Genomic DNA, 16,881 nt, shown 5'->3' with positions numbered 1-16,881 from the left:
TCTGTTAAATGAGTGTAATAATCCTTACATTGGCACCGTGACACTTTAAAGTGAGAATATGTTTTTAAAGTGTAAAGCATGAAAATCTAAAGCAGCTGACTAGCATCACCATGGTCTCATCTTCAGGTATGTCTGATGCCTGCTCACCCAGCCAGCCCTAGTCTCTGACTCCAAGCTCCTCCTTGCCCCCACTGCACAGTCAATAAAGCCCCATACTTATTACCTCCCCAATGATCCCACAAGGCTGGCTTCCTTCTCATCCTTGGTCCCCCAATTCAAGCCCTCCTTCCAATAGCTTCCTATCCAGACTGTCTCCCAAGGCATTTTGTGATGCTCTTTCCAAATGATTCAAAAGTAGGTTAGGGTCCAGGACCCAAGATGGCATAGTAGAGAGACTCACAGCTCACCCTCTCCCCCAAATACACCAAGAATTACATCTACAAACTCACTGAATCGCACAGAGCACCTACTGAACTCTGGCAGCGTGTCTCTCGTTTCGAAATACAGGAGGATTCTCACAAAATCCGACAAATAAGTTCACACTGTACAGCACAGGGAACTATATTCAATATCTTGTAGTAACTTATAGTGAAAAAGAACATGAAAATGAATATATGCATGTTCCTGTGTGACTGAAGTACTGAGCTGTACCCAGAAACTGACTCAACACTGTAAACTGATTGTACTTCAATAAAAATATATTTTAAAAAGTAGATTAGTTATATTCACATTAATCTGAATAAAGAGGTATTTAATGAAGGTGAATTGATTCAAAAAACACAGACGCTATCTCTGTGTGACACTCTAGGAGGAGCAGAGTCACAGGCTTGGTCGGGGAGAGAGGATGGGCGAACTCTCTCAGGCAGGGCCTCCCTTGCTCTGCAGGTGGCCGGCCTCTGCCACGCTGCTCTGTCACCTGGACGGGTCTTGTGAAACAGCACCTCAGGAAAAGGAAGAATTTGGACATTGGGTAACAGTGGGTGGGGCTTTTTCATACATAATGAGCTCCCAGTCAGAGGAAGAATTTAAGCCAAGACTGAGTCACTCACTCACATTTCTGACCGTTTGTTATTATTTTAAACCTTTCCTGTTCTTGTTTAATACTTGAAACTTGTTTTGAGTTTGTCATACCTGAATCTAGCACAAAGTTCAAAAGAGCCAACCGTGGCAACCATACACCCCGCCCCCCACCAGCACTGTCCCCCAACCAAGAGTTCCTTGAGTGGCCTCCATATTCTCGTATCTCCTTTTAGAAACATGCTATGCAAATTCATAGCCTTTTCTTTTCTGTACAAATGGTGGCAAAGTAAACACACAGTTCTGCCGCCTCCTTTTCTCGCTTGATGATACATTTGGAAGACAGCTGTTTCTTTTTCTTTTTTTTTAAACATTTTTATTAAGTTATAGTCATTTTACAATGTTGTGTCAGATTCCAGTGAAGAGCACAATTTTTCAGTTACACATGAACATACATATATGCATTGTCGCATTTTTTTCTGCTGTGAGCTACCACAAGCAGCTGTTTCTTTTTCTAAAGAGCCATGAATGGGGAGTAACAATTTCTCTAATATGAAGCTGTTTCCCGTCTTTTCACCTCGTAACCAATGCCGCGACACACGCCTTTCAACACGTGCACATGTAAGTTACTGCCCGTAAGTCAAGGCCGTGTCACTATTTTTTTGTCTGACTTTGGACTTCACTCTGCTACTTGAAGAAATTGCTTTTTTCAAAGTCAGCCTTCTCAGTAGCATCCTGATAAGCAGGGGTTTTCAAATGTAATGGGCATCCAGGAGGCCATGTTAAAACATGTTAAGATTCTGCCCCACTAGAGTTTCCAGTTCAGTTGGTCTGAGGTGGGAGGTCCGAGTACCTGCATTCCTAGCGATTTCCCCAGGTGATGCTGCTGCTGTTTGCAGAGGCCCGGGCTGTGAGAAACCACTGCCTGCAGCATCCACTTCATTGCCACTTCCTCCTTCTGTCCTCCTCTCCCTCTTCCTTCTCCTGTTCTCTCCTTACAACCACCCCTTCCTTCTCAGGTTCCTCTTCCTCCACATCCCCTAAATGGGGGGCTCTGAAGTTCCCACCTTGCCCCTCTTGCCCACCCTGAGCTCTCCCTTCACATCTCATCCCCTCCCGTGACGTCTTGCGTCCTCTTCACAGCCCACTCCAACCTCCTCCCATCCTCCTGTGCTTCCCAGTCTCTGCACCTTTCAGCGCCCCGCCCTTCCACCTGAGCCCCCTTCCCAGGTCCACACGCCTCAGTTCCACCTGCTCACGGGCCACACCCTCCCTCACGTGCCCCCGACCCCACAGAATAGCGCCCTCTCGACGTGCTGACATCTGCAGACTAGAAGTGTAGGTGAGTGTGAGGGAGAGGGAGAGGGGAAAGGGAAAGCAAGTCTGGCAAAAGCCTAACAATGAGTCAATCTAGGTGAAGCGTATGTGCTCATAATTGTCTTATTCTTTCAGCTTTTCATTTGCAATTTTTAAAGTAAAAAATTGGGAAAAGAATTTAAAATCAAAAGCAGGGCTGTCTCCCTCTCCAGAACTCTCCTGGCACTCTAATTCTGTTTTCATTAGCATCTTTGTCACTGTCTGCCTCACAGTAGAGTCATTTACAGTTATGTCTGAGTTCTCAGCCCCCAGAATGTCCTCCGAGAGCAGACACTCTCCTTGGCTTGTCTGTCTGTGAATTCCCACTGCCTGGCCTCGTCCGTGACGTCCAGCAGGCGAGCTGCTTTGAGGGAATGACGGCCCCTTCGCCGGGGCTAATGTGGAAGATACTATGGCGGGCCCCTCCCTGGACAAAACCTCGGTGTGGAAAGAGCACATGCTGCGAACACACATTCCCAGGACAGGAATCCCAGCTCTGCTGTGCACTCACTGTGCAAGCTTAGGGAAGCTGGCTAACCTCTCTGGGCTTTAAACTCTTCATCATTTAAATGAAAAATGATATCCACTTAAAATACGAATCTTGCATAATGCATAGAAAGCACCTGGCAGAGTGCCTGGTATATGGTAATCACTGAATAAATATTAGCCATGGTGTGTGCACAGCACACGTGCACACACGCGTGCACACACACACACACACAGTCTATGTAACCTGACTCTGTCATCTAATTCTCTGCATACACACAACAGTTCATGCATGTGAGTTACGGAGCCCTCAGCAGATTCAGGCCAGAAACCATGGATACTCCACATTCTAACAACAGATCAGGCCATGGATATATCTGGTGAGATGCTTTCCAAAGATTATTCCTTCTATAAATGAATTAACTCCAGCTTTATAGCTTTTGCTGCCATCCATTACCTTATAAAACTGGAACAAAGGCATGGCTTTGTTTAAGTTCAATACCAAAGACTCCAGCAAATGTTTACCTTTCCCTTTTAAAACTTCCCTCACCCACACCACGCCCTAGCTAACACATAAAAAAGCCATTTGCCCTGCTTTGCAGTGTGTATCTCAACCTTTTAAGACCCCTCCCCAACCCCTTCTTCACTTTGGAGACCATAGAAGATGCCCTATTACATTCTCTAATCTTCCATGTGAAGACCTGTTGAAACCTGGGCCCTATTTAGGCAAAGCATTGAGATGTAACTTTTTCTTAATATTTATCAACTCCATTTCATCCTGGACTGTCTTGTAAGCAGAAAGAGGAGACAGGGGTCAGGGGAACCAAATAGGTCACAAATCCATGGGGCACTCAGCAGTATGGCCTCTTTGGCCAGTCCTTTGGGTCCTCTTTTCATTCTAAAAATCAGTATTTAATAAAACAAAGAAACAATAAAACAAAGAAATAATATACCTACTGTATAGCACAGGGAACTATATCCAATTTATTGTAAAAACATATAATGGAAAAGAAGCTGAAAAAATATATACGTATGTATATGTATAACTGAATTGCTTTGCTGTACACCTGAAACTAACATTGTAAATCAACTATACTTCAATAAAAAATAAAATTTTAAAAAGATATAATTGTATAGTAAAAAAAAAAATCAGTATTTACACACCTTCTCTTCTCCCTGGCGTCCAGTACTGGAGTTTGGCAGAAAGAGAACACAGTCCAGGTTGGAAGTCATGATTCATCACAACTATTAAAAACATTAACATTGTAAAGTGCTCTGCTTGACACACAGTGGGGACCCCATAAAAACTGATCAGATCTTTTAGACCAAAAAAGAAGTGCTGAGAGAGAGAGAAAAAGAAGGAGGGTGAGAAATAATAAATTGGGACAGTTTTAATGGATGCATCATGATTTGGTACTAAAATTTCAAGCCAGTCTTTCAATTAGTGAAAAGAGACTGAATAGTTTGCAGGGTACAAGAAGGTTCGAACGTTTAGATTTTCTCCAGTTTACTGCCTGTATGTAGGCTGGGATCAGAGCACTGCCGCTGGCACCAGCCTATCTTCTGAGCTACTAAAACTGAGATCACGTGGACCAACGGGCTGTTCGCCTGTCCACCAGTAGCTGATAGAGTGAAAAGCGAGGCTGGGCTTGCTGACCGCTGGTTATACCTTGAAAAGACAGCACTGGCAAGAGAAAAGGTTGACCACGCAGGAAGAAAAGGAAGAAGCCTGGACTTCATTAAAAAAAAAAAAAAAAAAAAAAAAAGAAAGTCACCTGACATGAGGGCTTTATGTCTCACAAGGTGAAGCGATTCCTGACACGTGCCGCATCAAATGCATAAAGGCAAGAGGGTCCAGGGCAGCTGCAGAGCAGTGCTCGGGCATTAAATCAACTTCATTTTCTTCCTCAAGCATGGAACTACAAATCTGGAAGAGAACCTTTTACTCCCAACTGTCATGTGTATTTCCCTGATCAGCCAGCTGACTCACCTCAGCACATCAGACTGGGTCTCCGTTCTCATGTGACATCTCCCTGGTATTAGCGCAAAATCAGGTGCAAATGCAATAAATAAGGCAAAAATATTCAGGGAAATAGGGTCCAGAGGGAATATCAACATGCACCCTCTCAGCTTGCATCTTTTCTTGATTTCAAAAATTACATGTCAATCTGGTAAATGCCATTCATTTGAAGCATCCAAAGGAATCCAAAGTGAAAGGAATCTATCTATAAAATACTGCTCATGTGTAAATACTGATCCAATTTACCAGCTTGGTAAACGTGGGTTTTCGTTTACTGGATTTCTTAAGTTGCAAACAGAAAGCAGGTAGCCACTGTGTGCCTCCTGCAACCTTCATTTGCTCTAATAACAGCTGTCATTCTTGCTTTGGATTTTTTCATGCTGTGCTTCCTGCATGGTATTGCAAAAAAGAGTAAGAAACAGTCTTCACTGTTTATAACAGGAAAAAAAAGCATAAAAGAAAGGTGTACAGAAACAACGTAAATGAGTATGAAACTGAAGTTCAGGGTCCCAGGGAAAGGAGAGAGAAGTGGGGAAAATGGAGCATGAATGTGTAAGGTATGGAGACGAAAACACTGCTACACCTCAGAACTGCAATATTAGAAAGCACAGAGTGATCTTCAGTTAATACAGAGTGAGCGAGGCAGTGACGGCACAGATGAGGTCACTGATGTCAGGCTAACACACACACATACACACGCGCTCAGTCGAGGACAGCAAGGAGTCCAAATAGTCCTCACTCCCATATTCATTCTGGTCAGTACGTGTGTGACATCAACAGGTGATGAACCAGGACAACTAACGGCATGGCTAGGAAATACCTGTTGCTTGAAGCATTGGACCAGTGGCCCATCTTTGTTGGCAGGGGTGGGGGATAGAGACTGGCAAAAGCAGAGGGACTTGATTGAACTGCTTTCCTCAAGGAAATGAGGCTGCTCCTTTGATCTCTTTCTTTCTGGACCTTCCTAGGTTGTACCCTATAAATTTCTTTGGGAAGGAAATTTATAAACTACTTTGGTTTAAAAAAAAATTATAGCTATCCCTCTGTTGGGATGGTTGAAGAAATGGACTCTGGATTCAGAGGGATGTGAGTTCAAAGTCCACCTTTTCCACTTGCCCAATCTAGCAATGCCTGCTATGAAGAAAGTTGACATTTGGTAGGATCAGAATCTGAGAGGCACAGGAAAATGATCCATGATCTCTCTCAGCCTCTCTGCTCCCCACCCTACCCCAACCAGTTTTCGGCCCTGCCCATTCCCTATCTCACCACAAAAATCTGTTAACAGGGATGAAAACATATGCCTTATCTATGTCCTCGATATAGGACTTCCTGTCAAGTTCCTCCCAAACACCAAAATGCAGGAAGAACCTTCCCCTCGCAAAGCAGAGTCCCCTCCTGTAACTCCAGAGAGAGGGTGGGAGGCAGGGTGGGGTGGGCATCACTCCAGAGGGCAGTCTCTCTACTGCAGGCAGAGGTGCTGGGCTCAAAGGCTGCAGATGGTAACCTGGGGCAGATAGAATTCCATACTACTGAGTTTATAGTTGATTTTCTTTTTCAATCACAGAGACAGGGGGATGAGCTCGTAGTGGGTTTACTTGTTTGCTTGATTATTTAGTGGTGGCGAGGGAAGAGGAAGATTTCACAGGCTCAAGATCATTCCAAAAAGCTTGGCTGCAGAGGGATTAAAAAAGGGTTCATGGAAAGAAGCCTCCTTCATGCCAGATAATTCATGAACCATGAGAAGGATGAGGCACAGAAATGGGAGGAAATGGGTATGGTGTTCTGGCGAAAAGACACAAAAAAGGAAACTTGTTCCTCAAGGCACTGAGCAGCATCTTAATGCTCAAGTGATTCTCTGTGGTCACATGAGAGAGGCCTTTGTAGCACATCGAGGTGGGTTTACTGCTGAAATCACTGTGAACAGAGAAAATGGCCCCAAACAAAAATAAGGGGCCTAGTTTCAAGAATCTCCTTAGAAATCGGGGAGAAAGAGGAGCCTGTAATTAGGGTTTGTGTGCTCCTGCTCTGGGGGTGATGTCATCGCCCAGAGAAAGACGCACTCGGGGCCAAGAATCTGAGCTCACCGCTCTTCAGCAATTCAATAGGGTTTCGCGTGGGAATTTCTCATCTAGAGGATTAGTGACCAACAAATCTACTGTGTAGGTACCAGCGTTTGGCTAAGGGGGAGAAAGAAAAATGGAAATGACCTTGAAAATGGGAGCCATGTGAAAGAATGTAGCCCGGTGGTCCTCTCCTTAGAGTCATACGGTTGCGACCTTACTCTGTCAACCCCTCTCTGTTCCCCTTCCCGCCAGTTTGCAGCTGAGAAACTGAAGCTCAGAAGGAGGAAGCCACAAAGCCTGCTGGCTAGTCCCGTGCCTGAACCCCACTTCAGTGCTTTTTCCTCCCTATCACCCTGTGCCCCAGCCTCTGTCAATTTCCAGGCTGTGACAGCAAGGATGCTCAGAGCCTTACCCTCCTGGATGCCACCTGAGTCATTCCCAGAGACCCAGGGACACTGGTTCACATGACATGAGCTTCCAGGCTGCACAGACCCTGGGGGGAAATGAACATCCTGCTGGAGACACTTTCTGCGGTGGCAGCGGCGGGTGTCACGGTGCAGAGACGCTGCGGCAAAGCCAGCGAAACCGGTTCTGGAACCCTGCTGGGCTGCGGCTGGCAGTCTGGGGCTAATCCCCCAACCTCGTTTTAACTAATAGTTTTAACACCTTCCCTGGCTAAACTTTTTCCTGTAATTAAATTAAACTAAATGAGTAGAACTTCACTTTCTTTCCTTTCTTCTGTTTATGCTAAATGAGAGGGAAGAAGGAAATGCAGGTCAGCACCAAAGGAAAAAGTCGCGTTCTGGAAAAATCCATGAACCTTATCATTAGGTCCTGATGATGTGCATGTGGGAAGACTGCCAAGTCCGCAGCTGTTTTATTTATTTTAGTAAAAGTACCAAGACCAAATATCCCAAAAGAAGCTGTTTCGGGGAGACACACACTTTTCTCCAATGCTGCTGCTGTGGCTCAGAGAATAGTTGTAGTGTCTCTTCGGATATTGGCTACTTCAAAGCTGGTCTTGAGCCAAAAAAAAAAATCTCACTTTTACCCTTGAAGTATTATCCAACTTGTTGGTATATATTTACATTTGGACCCAAGTGATTTCTGATTTTTTTTTAATCTTCAAAGATTAAGATTTATCACCATTGTGGGTGTCCCAAAGGAAGGCACCGGCCTGGCAGTGCTGACACACGTCCGCGTCCGTCTGCCTGTCGCCAAAGGAAGCCGGGAGTGAGGGTGGGTTCCTGACGGCCCGCATCCTTTCAGCCGCACTGTGTCACGCTCCCCTGTGCCACTGCCTTCACCAACACTGAAAGCCAATAAGGATGTAAACTGCATGTTCGGTTGTCTGAAGAGGTGTGAATGGGGCATGAAAACTCAAATGTCCATGAGGGCCAGGCAGGGAAAGTTCCAGAATGGAGAAGCCCAGAGAAAGCATTAAAGAGAGCAGCCAGTACGTCACAAGAGCCACTCACAGCCTCACAGACGCTCAGGCTCATGGTTGCCAGAGTCTTCAGTTATCCAAAAGAATCTGGAAACCTTGTGTTTCTTTTTTTTTTTATTTCTTAATTATTAAAGGTGAGCAAAATATTTAAAAAATTGAAATATAAGTACATAAATGCCTGCTACACACATACATATATACATTCTGTGGGCCGTGTGAAGGCTGCAGGTCACAAATTTGTGTCCTCTGGCCACATACACCAAAACACCACGTGACCTTGAATGGGGCCCAGTCCTGAAGCCTACAAAAGATTTCTGTGTGGTTACTACATATAAAATAGATAAACAGTAAGAACCTACTGTACAGCACAGGGAACTATATTCAATTTCTTGTAATAACTTATAATGGACAAGAATCTGAAAAGAAAATATGTATGTGTATGTATATGTATAACTGAATCACTTTGCAGTGCATCTGAAACTAATAGTGTAAATCAACTACACTTCAATTAAAAAATTTTTAGAAAAGTGAAAAAAGAAAGATTTCTGTGTGGATGTTATTAACAGGAACTAAAAAGCAAACACGACTGCTCCTGAGAAGTCCACAGCATGGAAACTAAGAACAATCCCACTGCGAGAGGGACACCCTTTACGCCTTTATTGAAAACCCTTTCTCAGCCATGGCATTTTGGTTTTTGCAGTCTGCTTATTATAAAATCAGTGATATTTTAGAGAAAAACCTTATACTCTGTGGAAAGAAAAAAAAAATCTCAGTCTACCTGAGGAAATGGATTTAAATTTTATGGTTTTTCTTTAAAAGCCCTTCCAGTAGTTTGACAAAATCATTTGGAACTATTTTTACTACTTATCAAAGAAACTCAGACTACATACAGTTACAACTATCAAATAATAGTTACTGAAAATATGTATTAAACACACAAGTTTTACTACAACAAGCAAGTATTGCCGTTTGTCAAAGCATATGAGCTTAAATTTGTCAGCCTGGAACAACACACGTGCACAAACACACATATTTAAACAAGAAAAGTGAGCCCTACCCACGGGAAATGAAAGGAAAGTCAACTCAGCCCCAGGTTAGCTACCTCACTGATAGACCACAGAGCCTCCATCGTTCAAGACGTCCCTTCCGGTTTAGGCATTCTCTTTAAAGGTCCTTATTGACAGGTAAAGGTAGCACATTCACCCTCTAGCACTCATTGTCAGATTGCATGATAATAAAATCAGGGCTGCAGTTCCAGCTCACACTTACAGGCACTTCCAGGGATAGGATCCCACTGTCTCCCCAGTGGAGGACATGGCTACATGGTTACTGGCCCCCCTCTCTCCCTCAGAGACTGGATTTTTACACATCATTCCCCTAACACGTACTTGGTTCAGCAGAGACAATCAGAAACATTTGTTTTGTTTTGTTGTGTTTTGTGTGAGGGAACTGAGGCCCAGAGGAGGTCGGACCACTTGCCCAGGATTCTGGCCCTGGCCCCTTGTGCCATTGCAGAGACAGCCTTTTCCTTCCCCAGAACAGTCATCTGGCCCCTGGGAGAAGGGGGCTGAGGAGAAAGCAGGGGGCTCGGGTGGGGAACTTCAAGTGGAGGCAAAGTGGAGCCTCCAGGAGGAACCTTTCCTTCAGGTCTTGTGGGACCTGAGCTCCCATGGCTCGCAAGGCCTCCCTCCTTCCCTCAGAGGCACTGAACCACTGGAACATTCTCCTGGCTGCTCTGGCGTTCTGTTTCTTCTTGCCCATTTAGGTCACCTTTCTCGGGCCTCAAGCCAATTTCATTTATTTTGTTTTACACACCAGTGAAAGGAGACACTGAGCAATTCATCTCCTTCTCTAAGTCATGCCCACAAACTCCATCCAGTTTCCTTTCTCACCCAGCCTTCCCGGCTCACAGACAATGGAGCATTGAAAGGACTTGTTTACATTGACCTTTCCATTAATTCGAAGACAAAGTCTTCTAACGCCCTCCTAGATGGTACAGAACTGAAGAAGGGAACAAGCTGGGGGTTCATCTGCAACCTTCCCTTTTGTGCCAATTAAGGATCAAGAATCGAAAACTACAGAACACAGAAAGGAGAGTGGGCATAGCAGAGAAGCTTGGAGTTTTCCAGCAAATCTGAGTATCAGCAAGTCTTACATTTTACCCAAACCAGTGCAGTGGCAGACGTCTATCCTCAGGACACACCTGGCCAGAGATTTTCCCACTGCCCTTCGTAACCGTGCCTGCACCAGGCAGAAATAAGAAAAGCTGAAGCTTAAGGTCAACAGGAAAGAAATGGCTCAAGGTCACAGTGCTGGCTTGACCTCAGGCGGTGAACTTCAGAGACCTGCAGCCCTGCTTTCTGTTCCCTCCCTAGCCTGGGTGCAGCCTGGAAGGAGCTGGGGTACAGGAGGCATGCCCAGCCACTTACCTGGGCAGATGTCAGCTCCCATCACCTTCCTGCCTCTGAAGAAGGCGGCAGTTAGGAGAGGTGTTTGAGAAAGCTGCAGTGCAGGTAGAAAAGGTTTTCCAGCCCAGTCCTGAAGCCCCAAGTGCTAAAATAAAGCCTGGGGGCCTGCAGGATGTGGGAGGGACAAGGGGTCTGGCCCAGTCAGTGGGAGGCCACAGAGCAACAGGTATACCCCCTTTCTCCTTTGCTCCCTAAAAGGCAACTTACGGGCCATAGTTGAGTATGTGTGACTTCTAAAGCAAGATAATAGGTTGGTTTCCCTCTTTTCTGGCTCAAGCTAACAGACCTTTCCCTACTTACAGAGGCGTTTGTAAAAGAATAATCTGCAGAGAAAGGATGTTATTTAAAATGTATGTATCTATCAAAATGCATCAAACTGTGCATCTGAAATATGTGTAATTTACTGTACAGGAATTACACCACCGTAAAGATGCTAAAAAAATTTAAAACTTAAAAAAAAGGTATGAACAACGAATCAGTGCTACTTTCTCACTCACCTTCGCTTCTTCATTCACGTCCCAGGTGAAGGAAACAGCATTGTACGCGATCTCTTCAATGTTTCCAATTGTATTAAAGCTCTCCTTGTAATCAGCTGTGACGTGAAAACAGAGAAAGGTCTTAAAGGAGTAAAAGTTACTGGGTGACACGTCTTGAACCATCATTTTCCAATGGGGAGACTGTAGCGTTGCCTAGTCGTCTGCCTGTCTCTATGGCAACAGTGCAGGATTTGCACTCACTGGTGGCCTTCCACTAACATTTACTCTCTAAGAATGTAAGCACGTTCCTCTAATAAAAGATTAAGTCTGGGTGAAGCGATGTTCCCAACGGATTTGTTCATTAATTTCATTTTTGACTAGGTTTTTAAAATTTTTCATTTTTATCCCTCCTGACTCCCTTGTCACCTACCCACTCCCTCTCCTGCTCACTTTCCTGCCACTTAATTGTGCTGGCAGTGCCTGAGTCATCCCTGGGGATTGTTCCATAGAACAGAGTATCTATTTCTTAGCCAGGACTTCAGTGAAGAAATTCCAGGAGAAAGCAAAAAAAAACTTTTTTTTTAACTTCTTTTTGGACTTGGGCACAGAGTTGAGTTAATCACACTCAGCTCACTCTCCCCACCTGTCTATTCAAGGCCCTCTCTTCTTTCTTTTTAAAGTAACATCTGTTTATTTCTTTATCCCCACTATCCTCCCCACCAACACAATAGCTATCAGTGTGTTTGCTCTGTATTCTTAGAAACTATGCTGGGTTGATTTGCCTGTGTACATGGCTTTCATTTTCACAAACTGTGCTGTGCTCTGATGACTAGGGTTGCCAGGGTTAGCAACTATTTGGCACGTACTTATCCTAAAAAGTATTTGTTGACCAGAAATTCAAATTGAACTGGGTACCCTGTATTTTATCTGGCAACCCTAACTCTGCACCTTTCCGCATCGAACCACATTGCTGGTTGCATGCCGAATTCCAGCGGTGGCTGTGCAAACTTCCGTGGTGACCGTCAGCCACAATTACCCCCTCTCCCCAGACACGGACCTTTCAGTGGTCTCCAGCTCTTTGGTACCACAGACAACACTGTGATAAAATTCCTTATTCCTGTCTCCACTGTCACGGCCTTAGTTGGCCTTCAGTTCCAGACATAATAATCTTAGTCTTCATCCTCACTCTTTCCTGAGGTTTTCAGCTTATGCCTACCATCCCGACTCTCTCCCCTACTCTCAGCCTCCTTTGACAAGACCTCCGACCTTAACTGCATGCCTCGTGTACTAAACACACACCGGTCCTGTCCTGCTTGGCTGGCATCATGCTGAGGCCCCTCTGCTTTTCTTTGAGGGCTGGTTCCTTCGCAGCTTGATCACCTGATCACATGTGTTCTTTCTTCCTAAGCTTCTATAATTATTTTTGGAAAACGAAATCTTCGATCATGTGCTTTTAATGAGTTTTTATAAGGCTAAAATTTACTCCATGACCTAACACGTCCTGCACGCCTGTCCACGTCATCACACACCAGTCCCACAACAGGTGTCAGAGGAAGCCTCAATGCCAATGAGGCTTTTTATAAACAAAAATTGTTTTTTTTTAAATTTGTTTATAAACAAATTTTTGTTTATAAAATTTAAAAAAAATTTTTTTGTTTATAAAATTTTTAAAAATATTTTTCTGAGTTAGGAGTGAGGTACTATGACTGACTTCCAGGATACATAAGGTGTTCATTGTCTGCCAAATCTGACAAGTTTCTGACCAAACAGTCACTTCCTCATCCTGTGTTCTAAGTGGCCCCTATCACTCCAGGGCTGGTGGCTTCCGGAGGCTTCAACAAGTTCTATTAATGCTGTAAAATTTTGAAGTCTGCTTTCCTAAAATTCACATAGCTGACCTTTTTGAGCCGTCTCCTCCTCATTTATCACAAAACCTAAGTTCATGTGATTTACCAAGATTTTAATTGCTTTCTTTTATTAATACAACTCATTTCGTGTGAATTAGGTGGAGCAGGACTCCTATTTGCTTTTTCTGTCCATAATACAAATAATAATAAAACAAAGTCCATAATTAGCTTATACTAATCTATAATAAAACAGTTTGATTTTGTTTAAAAAAAACTCCGTATTTCTGGGACCTGGAATAATGGTTAATTGCAGAAAAATCTACTTAGATGTGCTTCCTCAGATTCACTTTCTAGAATGGGTCGTGTCAGTCTAGATTCTGACCAGAATTCTATTTCCCCTCTTTCTCACCAAATTTCTACGTTTGGGGCCAATCCATTTGGCTCAAAGTGGTATCTTAATGATGTTATATTTGCATTTTTTCTATGAATTCAAGCATCTCTTCACATCCAGGACAGCCACCCAAGTGTCTCCTTATATAAACTGTCTATTTATGTCCTTTGTCCATGATTCTATTGGTTTCCCCAGGGAAACTTTAAAGCAAAACTATGTATTTTTACTTTGTAAATAAAGCATACACACTTGAATATAGTAGCTTGTGTGTTCACCATAGGAAAGTCATAAACAAATAAGAAAAATATTTAAAAGCAGCCACAGTCTACTCACCCATGAACAACCCCTCAAAACACATCTGGGTATAATTCATTTTTCCTATCTTAGTCTCTGTCTCTCTTTCTCCAAAATACGTAAATATTTTTACATAATATTGCAACAATTAATTTTTAATTTACTTTTTTCCTTATCTTCAGCATCTTTCCATGTCAATAAATAAACCTGTAGAAAATAGTTCTAATGGCCAGATACTATTACATTGGATTAAAATAAAATGCTGTAACTTTATTTTGTTCTTGTTGGTAACTTAAATGAAGTCCAATATTTTGCTACCTTAAATAGCACTTAACCTAGTTATCTTTATGGCAATATAGCAACATACTTCATTATTTCATTAACATATATTCTTAGAAGTGAAATTAATAGGTCAGAGACAAATAAATATTCTAAAGCTTTTAATTCATTTTGTCAAATTGCTTCTGGAAAGGTTGAAACAATTTATTTTCACAACAACAGTGTATGACTTCCAGTTTCCTCAAAATGTCTCTTTCCAAATTGGTATGCAAAACAAGTTAACATTATTTTAATTTGCAATTCTTTGATTGCTAAAGAATAGAACAGTTTTCCATTTGCTTTCTGGCTCTTTGTGTTTCTTTATATTCTTTCTCTTTGTCTTTAAAATGTATTCACTTATTATAACAGTTTACTGTTCTGTCTTTTGCTCATTTTTCTCTTAGGTAATTCAAATTTTCTCATTGATTTTAAAGTAAATATTGAAAACTAAGAAATAAAACAGAAAGCAAAAGAAAACCATTTTACATCCTACAAATTTAGAATAAGGCTTTATGACTATACTTGGGGCGGTTTTAAATGCAAACCTGTGCTTTTAGCAGGCCAGCCAATCTCTTAAAATTCTGAAAAGAAAGCAGATCACTGAACCCAAAGAAACTGAGTTTCCTGATGCTTCAGAGCTATGTTTTAAAAGATAGTCTTGGGATTTTGTTTTGAAGTTTTTAATAAGCATTTTTAAAACTCAAAAATCAATCATAAATGTTAAACGCAAATGCCATATCTAGCAATAAAGAGAAACCAAAGTGGTCTGGTCAAATGCTGAGCCTAGATCGGCCGAGTTTTTGCATTATAAGGCTTTATTTTTCCATACCTTCTCCAGCTGAAAAATTTCTCCCCTAAAAATGCATTAGCTTACAAAAGGAAAGGATTTTAAAAACAAATACAAATAAAATGCTTTCTGGTTCCCCCAGTCTTGCACAGGGTCTCTATCAGTTTCTGTCTATCATATTCACATACTCCATCAACAAATGAATTGAACAAATGTTTACTGTGTGTCTCCTATATACTAGGCGGCGTCCCAACGCTTGAGGAACAGCAGAAAATCTTAGGTCCCTAATCTTTCAGTGCTTACAGTTCAGAAGGAGATAGAATACTGGTAAGGAGACAAATAAAGAACAACACGATTATGTTTAATATGCTTTTTTTATGCCAAAAACAAACAAGCAAAAAACAGGACCAGCTGGACTACTTTTTATTGGGTGGTTATGTTACCTTGTTTATTTCCTTCACACTGCATCTCAGTATTTTATTTAGTTGCTTATTTATTTATCACCAGCATTTTCCATTAGCTCCACTACACGAAGGCAAGGAACTTCTCTTAAATAGTGCTACTTTCCCAGTGCTTAACATTGTCCAGACAAACTCGATGAATAAATGAGTAAAGGAATGTCAAATGGACACACAGGCATTCTAAACAGAAAATGTCAAGCATTCCTATTTAACCTTGTACAAGAAATACCTGTTCTGCTCTACCCCGTTGTTCTTATCCTCTAAGCCATTCACCTACAGACAGTAAAACAGCTCTGCTCTCGCGTGGAGACTGTCAAAGTTTTCTGCACGCCTTAGACACACTGATATTGCTTTGTACACATGCTTTTTTGTCCAGTGAAAAATGCTAATAGATACGTCTCCTGTCTCTGAAAACTGTCTTAACGTCCTTTGATAAGTCTTGTTTGCTTAAGGGTTCATGACCCGTGGTGCAGGAGTAAAAACTCAGCAACCTGTTAAGTCTTCCTGAACTTATTCCCTCAAGAAAGTTTCTCAAACCCAAATTTTGTTAGGTGTCCACCAGTACAAGTATTGTCATGACTTGATGCAATGACTTTAGTTCCCCAGAGCTGCTGTAACAAATGCCACAAATGTGGGGATTTAAAAGGCACAGAAATGTATTCTCTCACAGTTCTGGAGGCCAGAAGTTCCAAATCAAGGCGTTGGCAGGGCTGGTTCGTTCCAGAAGCTCTCAGGGAAGTAGGCTCCGTGCCCCTCTAGCTTCTGGTGGCTGCTGCTAATGCTTGGCATCCCTGGACCTGCAGACAAGGCGCTGTAACATCTGCCTCTGTCTGCACACGGTGCTCTTCTGTGTCTCTGTTCCCCCCTTTTCTTCTCTTCCAAGCACTTGTCATTGGATTTAAGGCCCACCCTAATCCAGAATGACCTCATCTTGAGATCCTTCTTATTGTGTCTGCAAAGACCTTTTTCCTAAATAAGGTCACATGTACCAGATCTGGGGCTTAGGATACGAACATAAAATTTTTGAGGGTTATCATTCAACCCCTGCAACTGGGATTCCCTCCTATGATTTGAGTGTCTGGCTTGTTCTTGTATGACAGCCACCGGAGCTAAAAAGCAAGCACCCTACTTTAAAAGAATTTTAAAGCATTTAATTGGGAACCAACAGGCATGCCCTTAGAGATATTGTGGAGTTTGGTTCCAGACCAGTAAAGTGAATATTGAAATAAAATGAGTTACACAAATTTTTTTCCTAGTGCATGTAATATTTATATTTACTCTGTATTGTACTTTACTGAGTATGCAATAGCACTATGTCTAAAAAACAATGCACATACCTTAATTTTAAAATATTGCTAAAAAGACTAACTATCACTCGGGCTTTCAGTGAGTCCTAACCTTTTTGCAGGTGGAGGATCCTGCCTTGATGCTGATGGCTGCTGGCTGATCA

The 16,881-nt window shown here is 42.6% G+C and overlaps 1 protein-coding gene across 4 annotated transcripts in view; it reads right to left on the bottom strand.

Moving 5' to 3' along the window:
* Window positions 1-16,881, bottom strand: part of GRHL2 (grainyhead like transcription factor 2) — a 144,790-nt gene that overhangs the window by 47,710 nt on the left and 80,199 nt on the right. For all 4 annotated transcript variants that reach the window (XM_015246054.3, XM_031691211.2, XM_015246052.3 and 1 more), the window contains exon 8: window positions 11,355-11,449. In XM_015246054.3, the coding sequence (XP_015101540.1) occupies window positions 11,355-11,449 (95 nt within the window). The remainder of the gene's footprint in view (window positions 1-11,354; window positions 11,450-16,881) is intronic.

The sequence above is a fragment of the Vicugna pacos genome, chromosome 25 (assembly GCF_048564905.1).
Source record: "Vicugna pacos chromosome 25, VicPac4, whole genome shotgun sequence".
NCBI lineage: Eukaryota > Metazoa > Chordata > Mammalia > Artiodactyla > Camelidae > Vicugna > Vicugna pacos.
The sequence above is the reverse complement of the archived record's forward strand: the minus strand, read 5'-3'. Positions and strand labels throughout refer to the sequence as shown.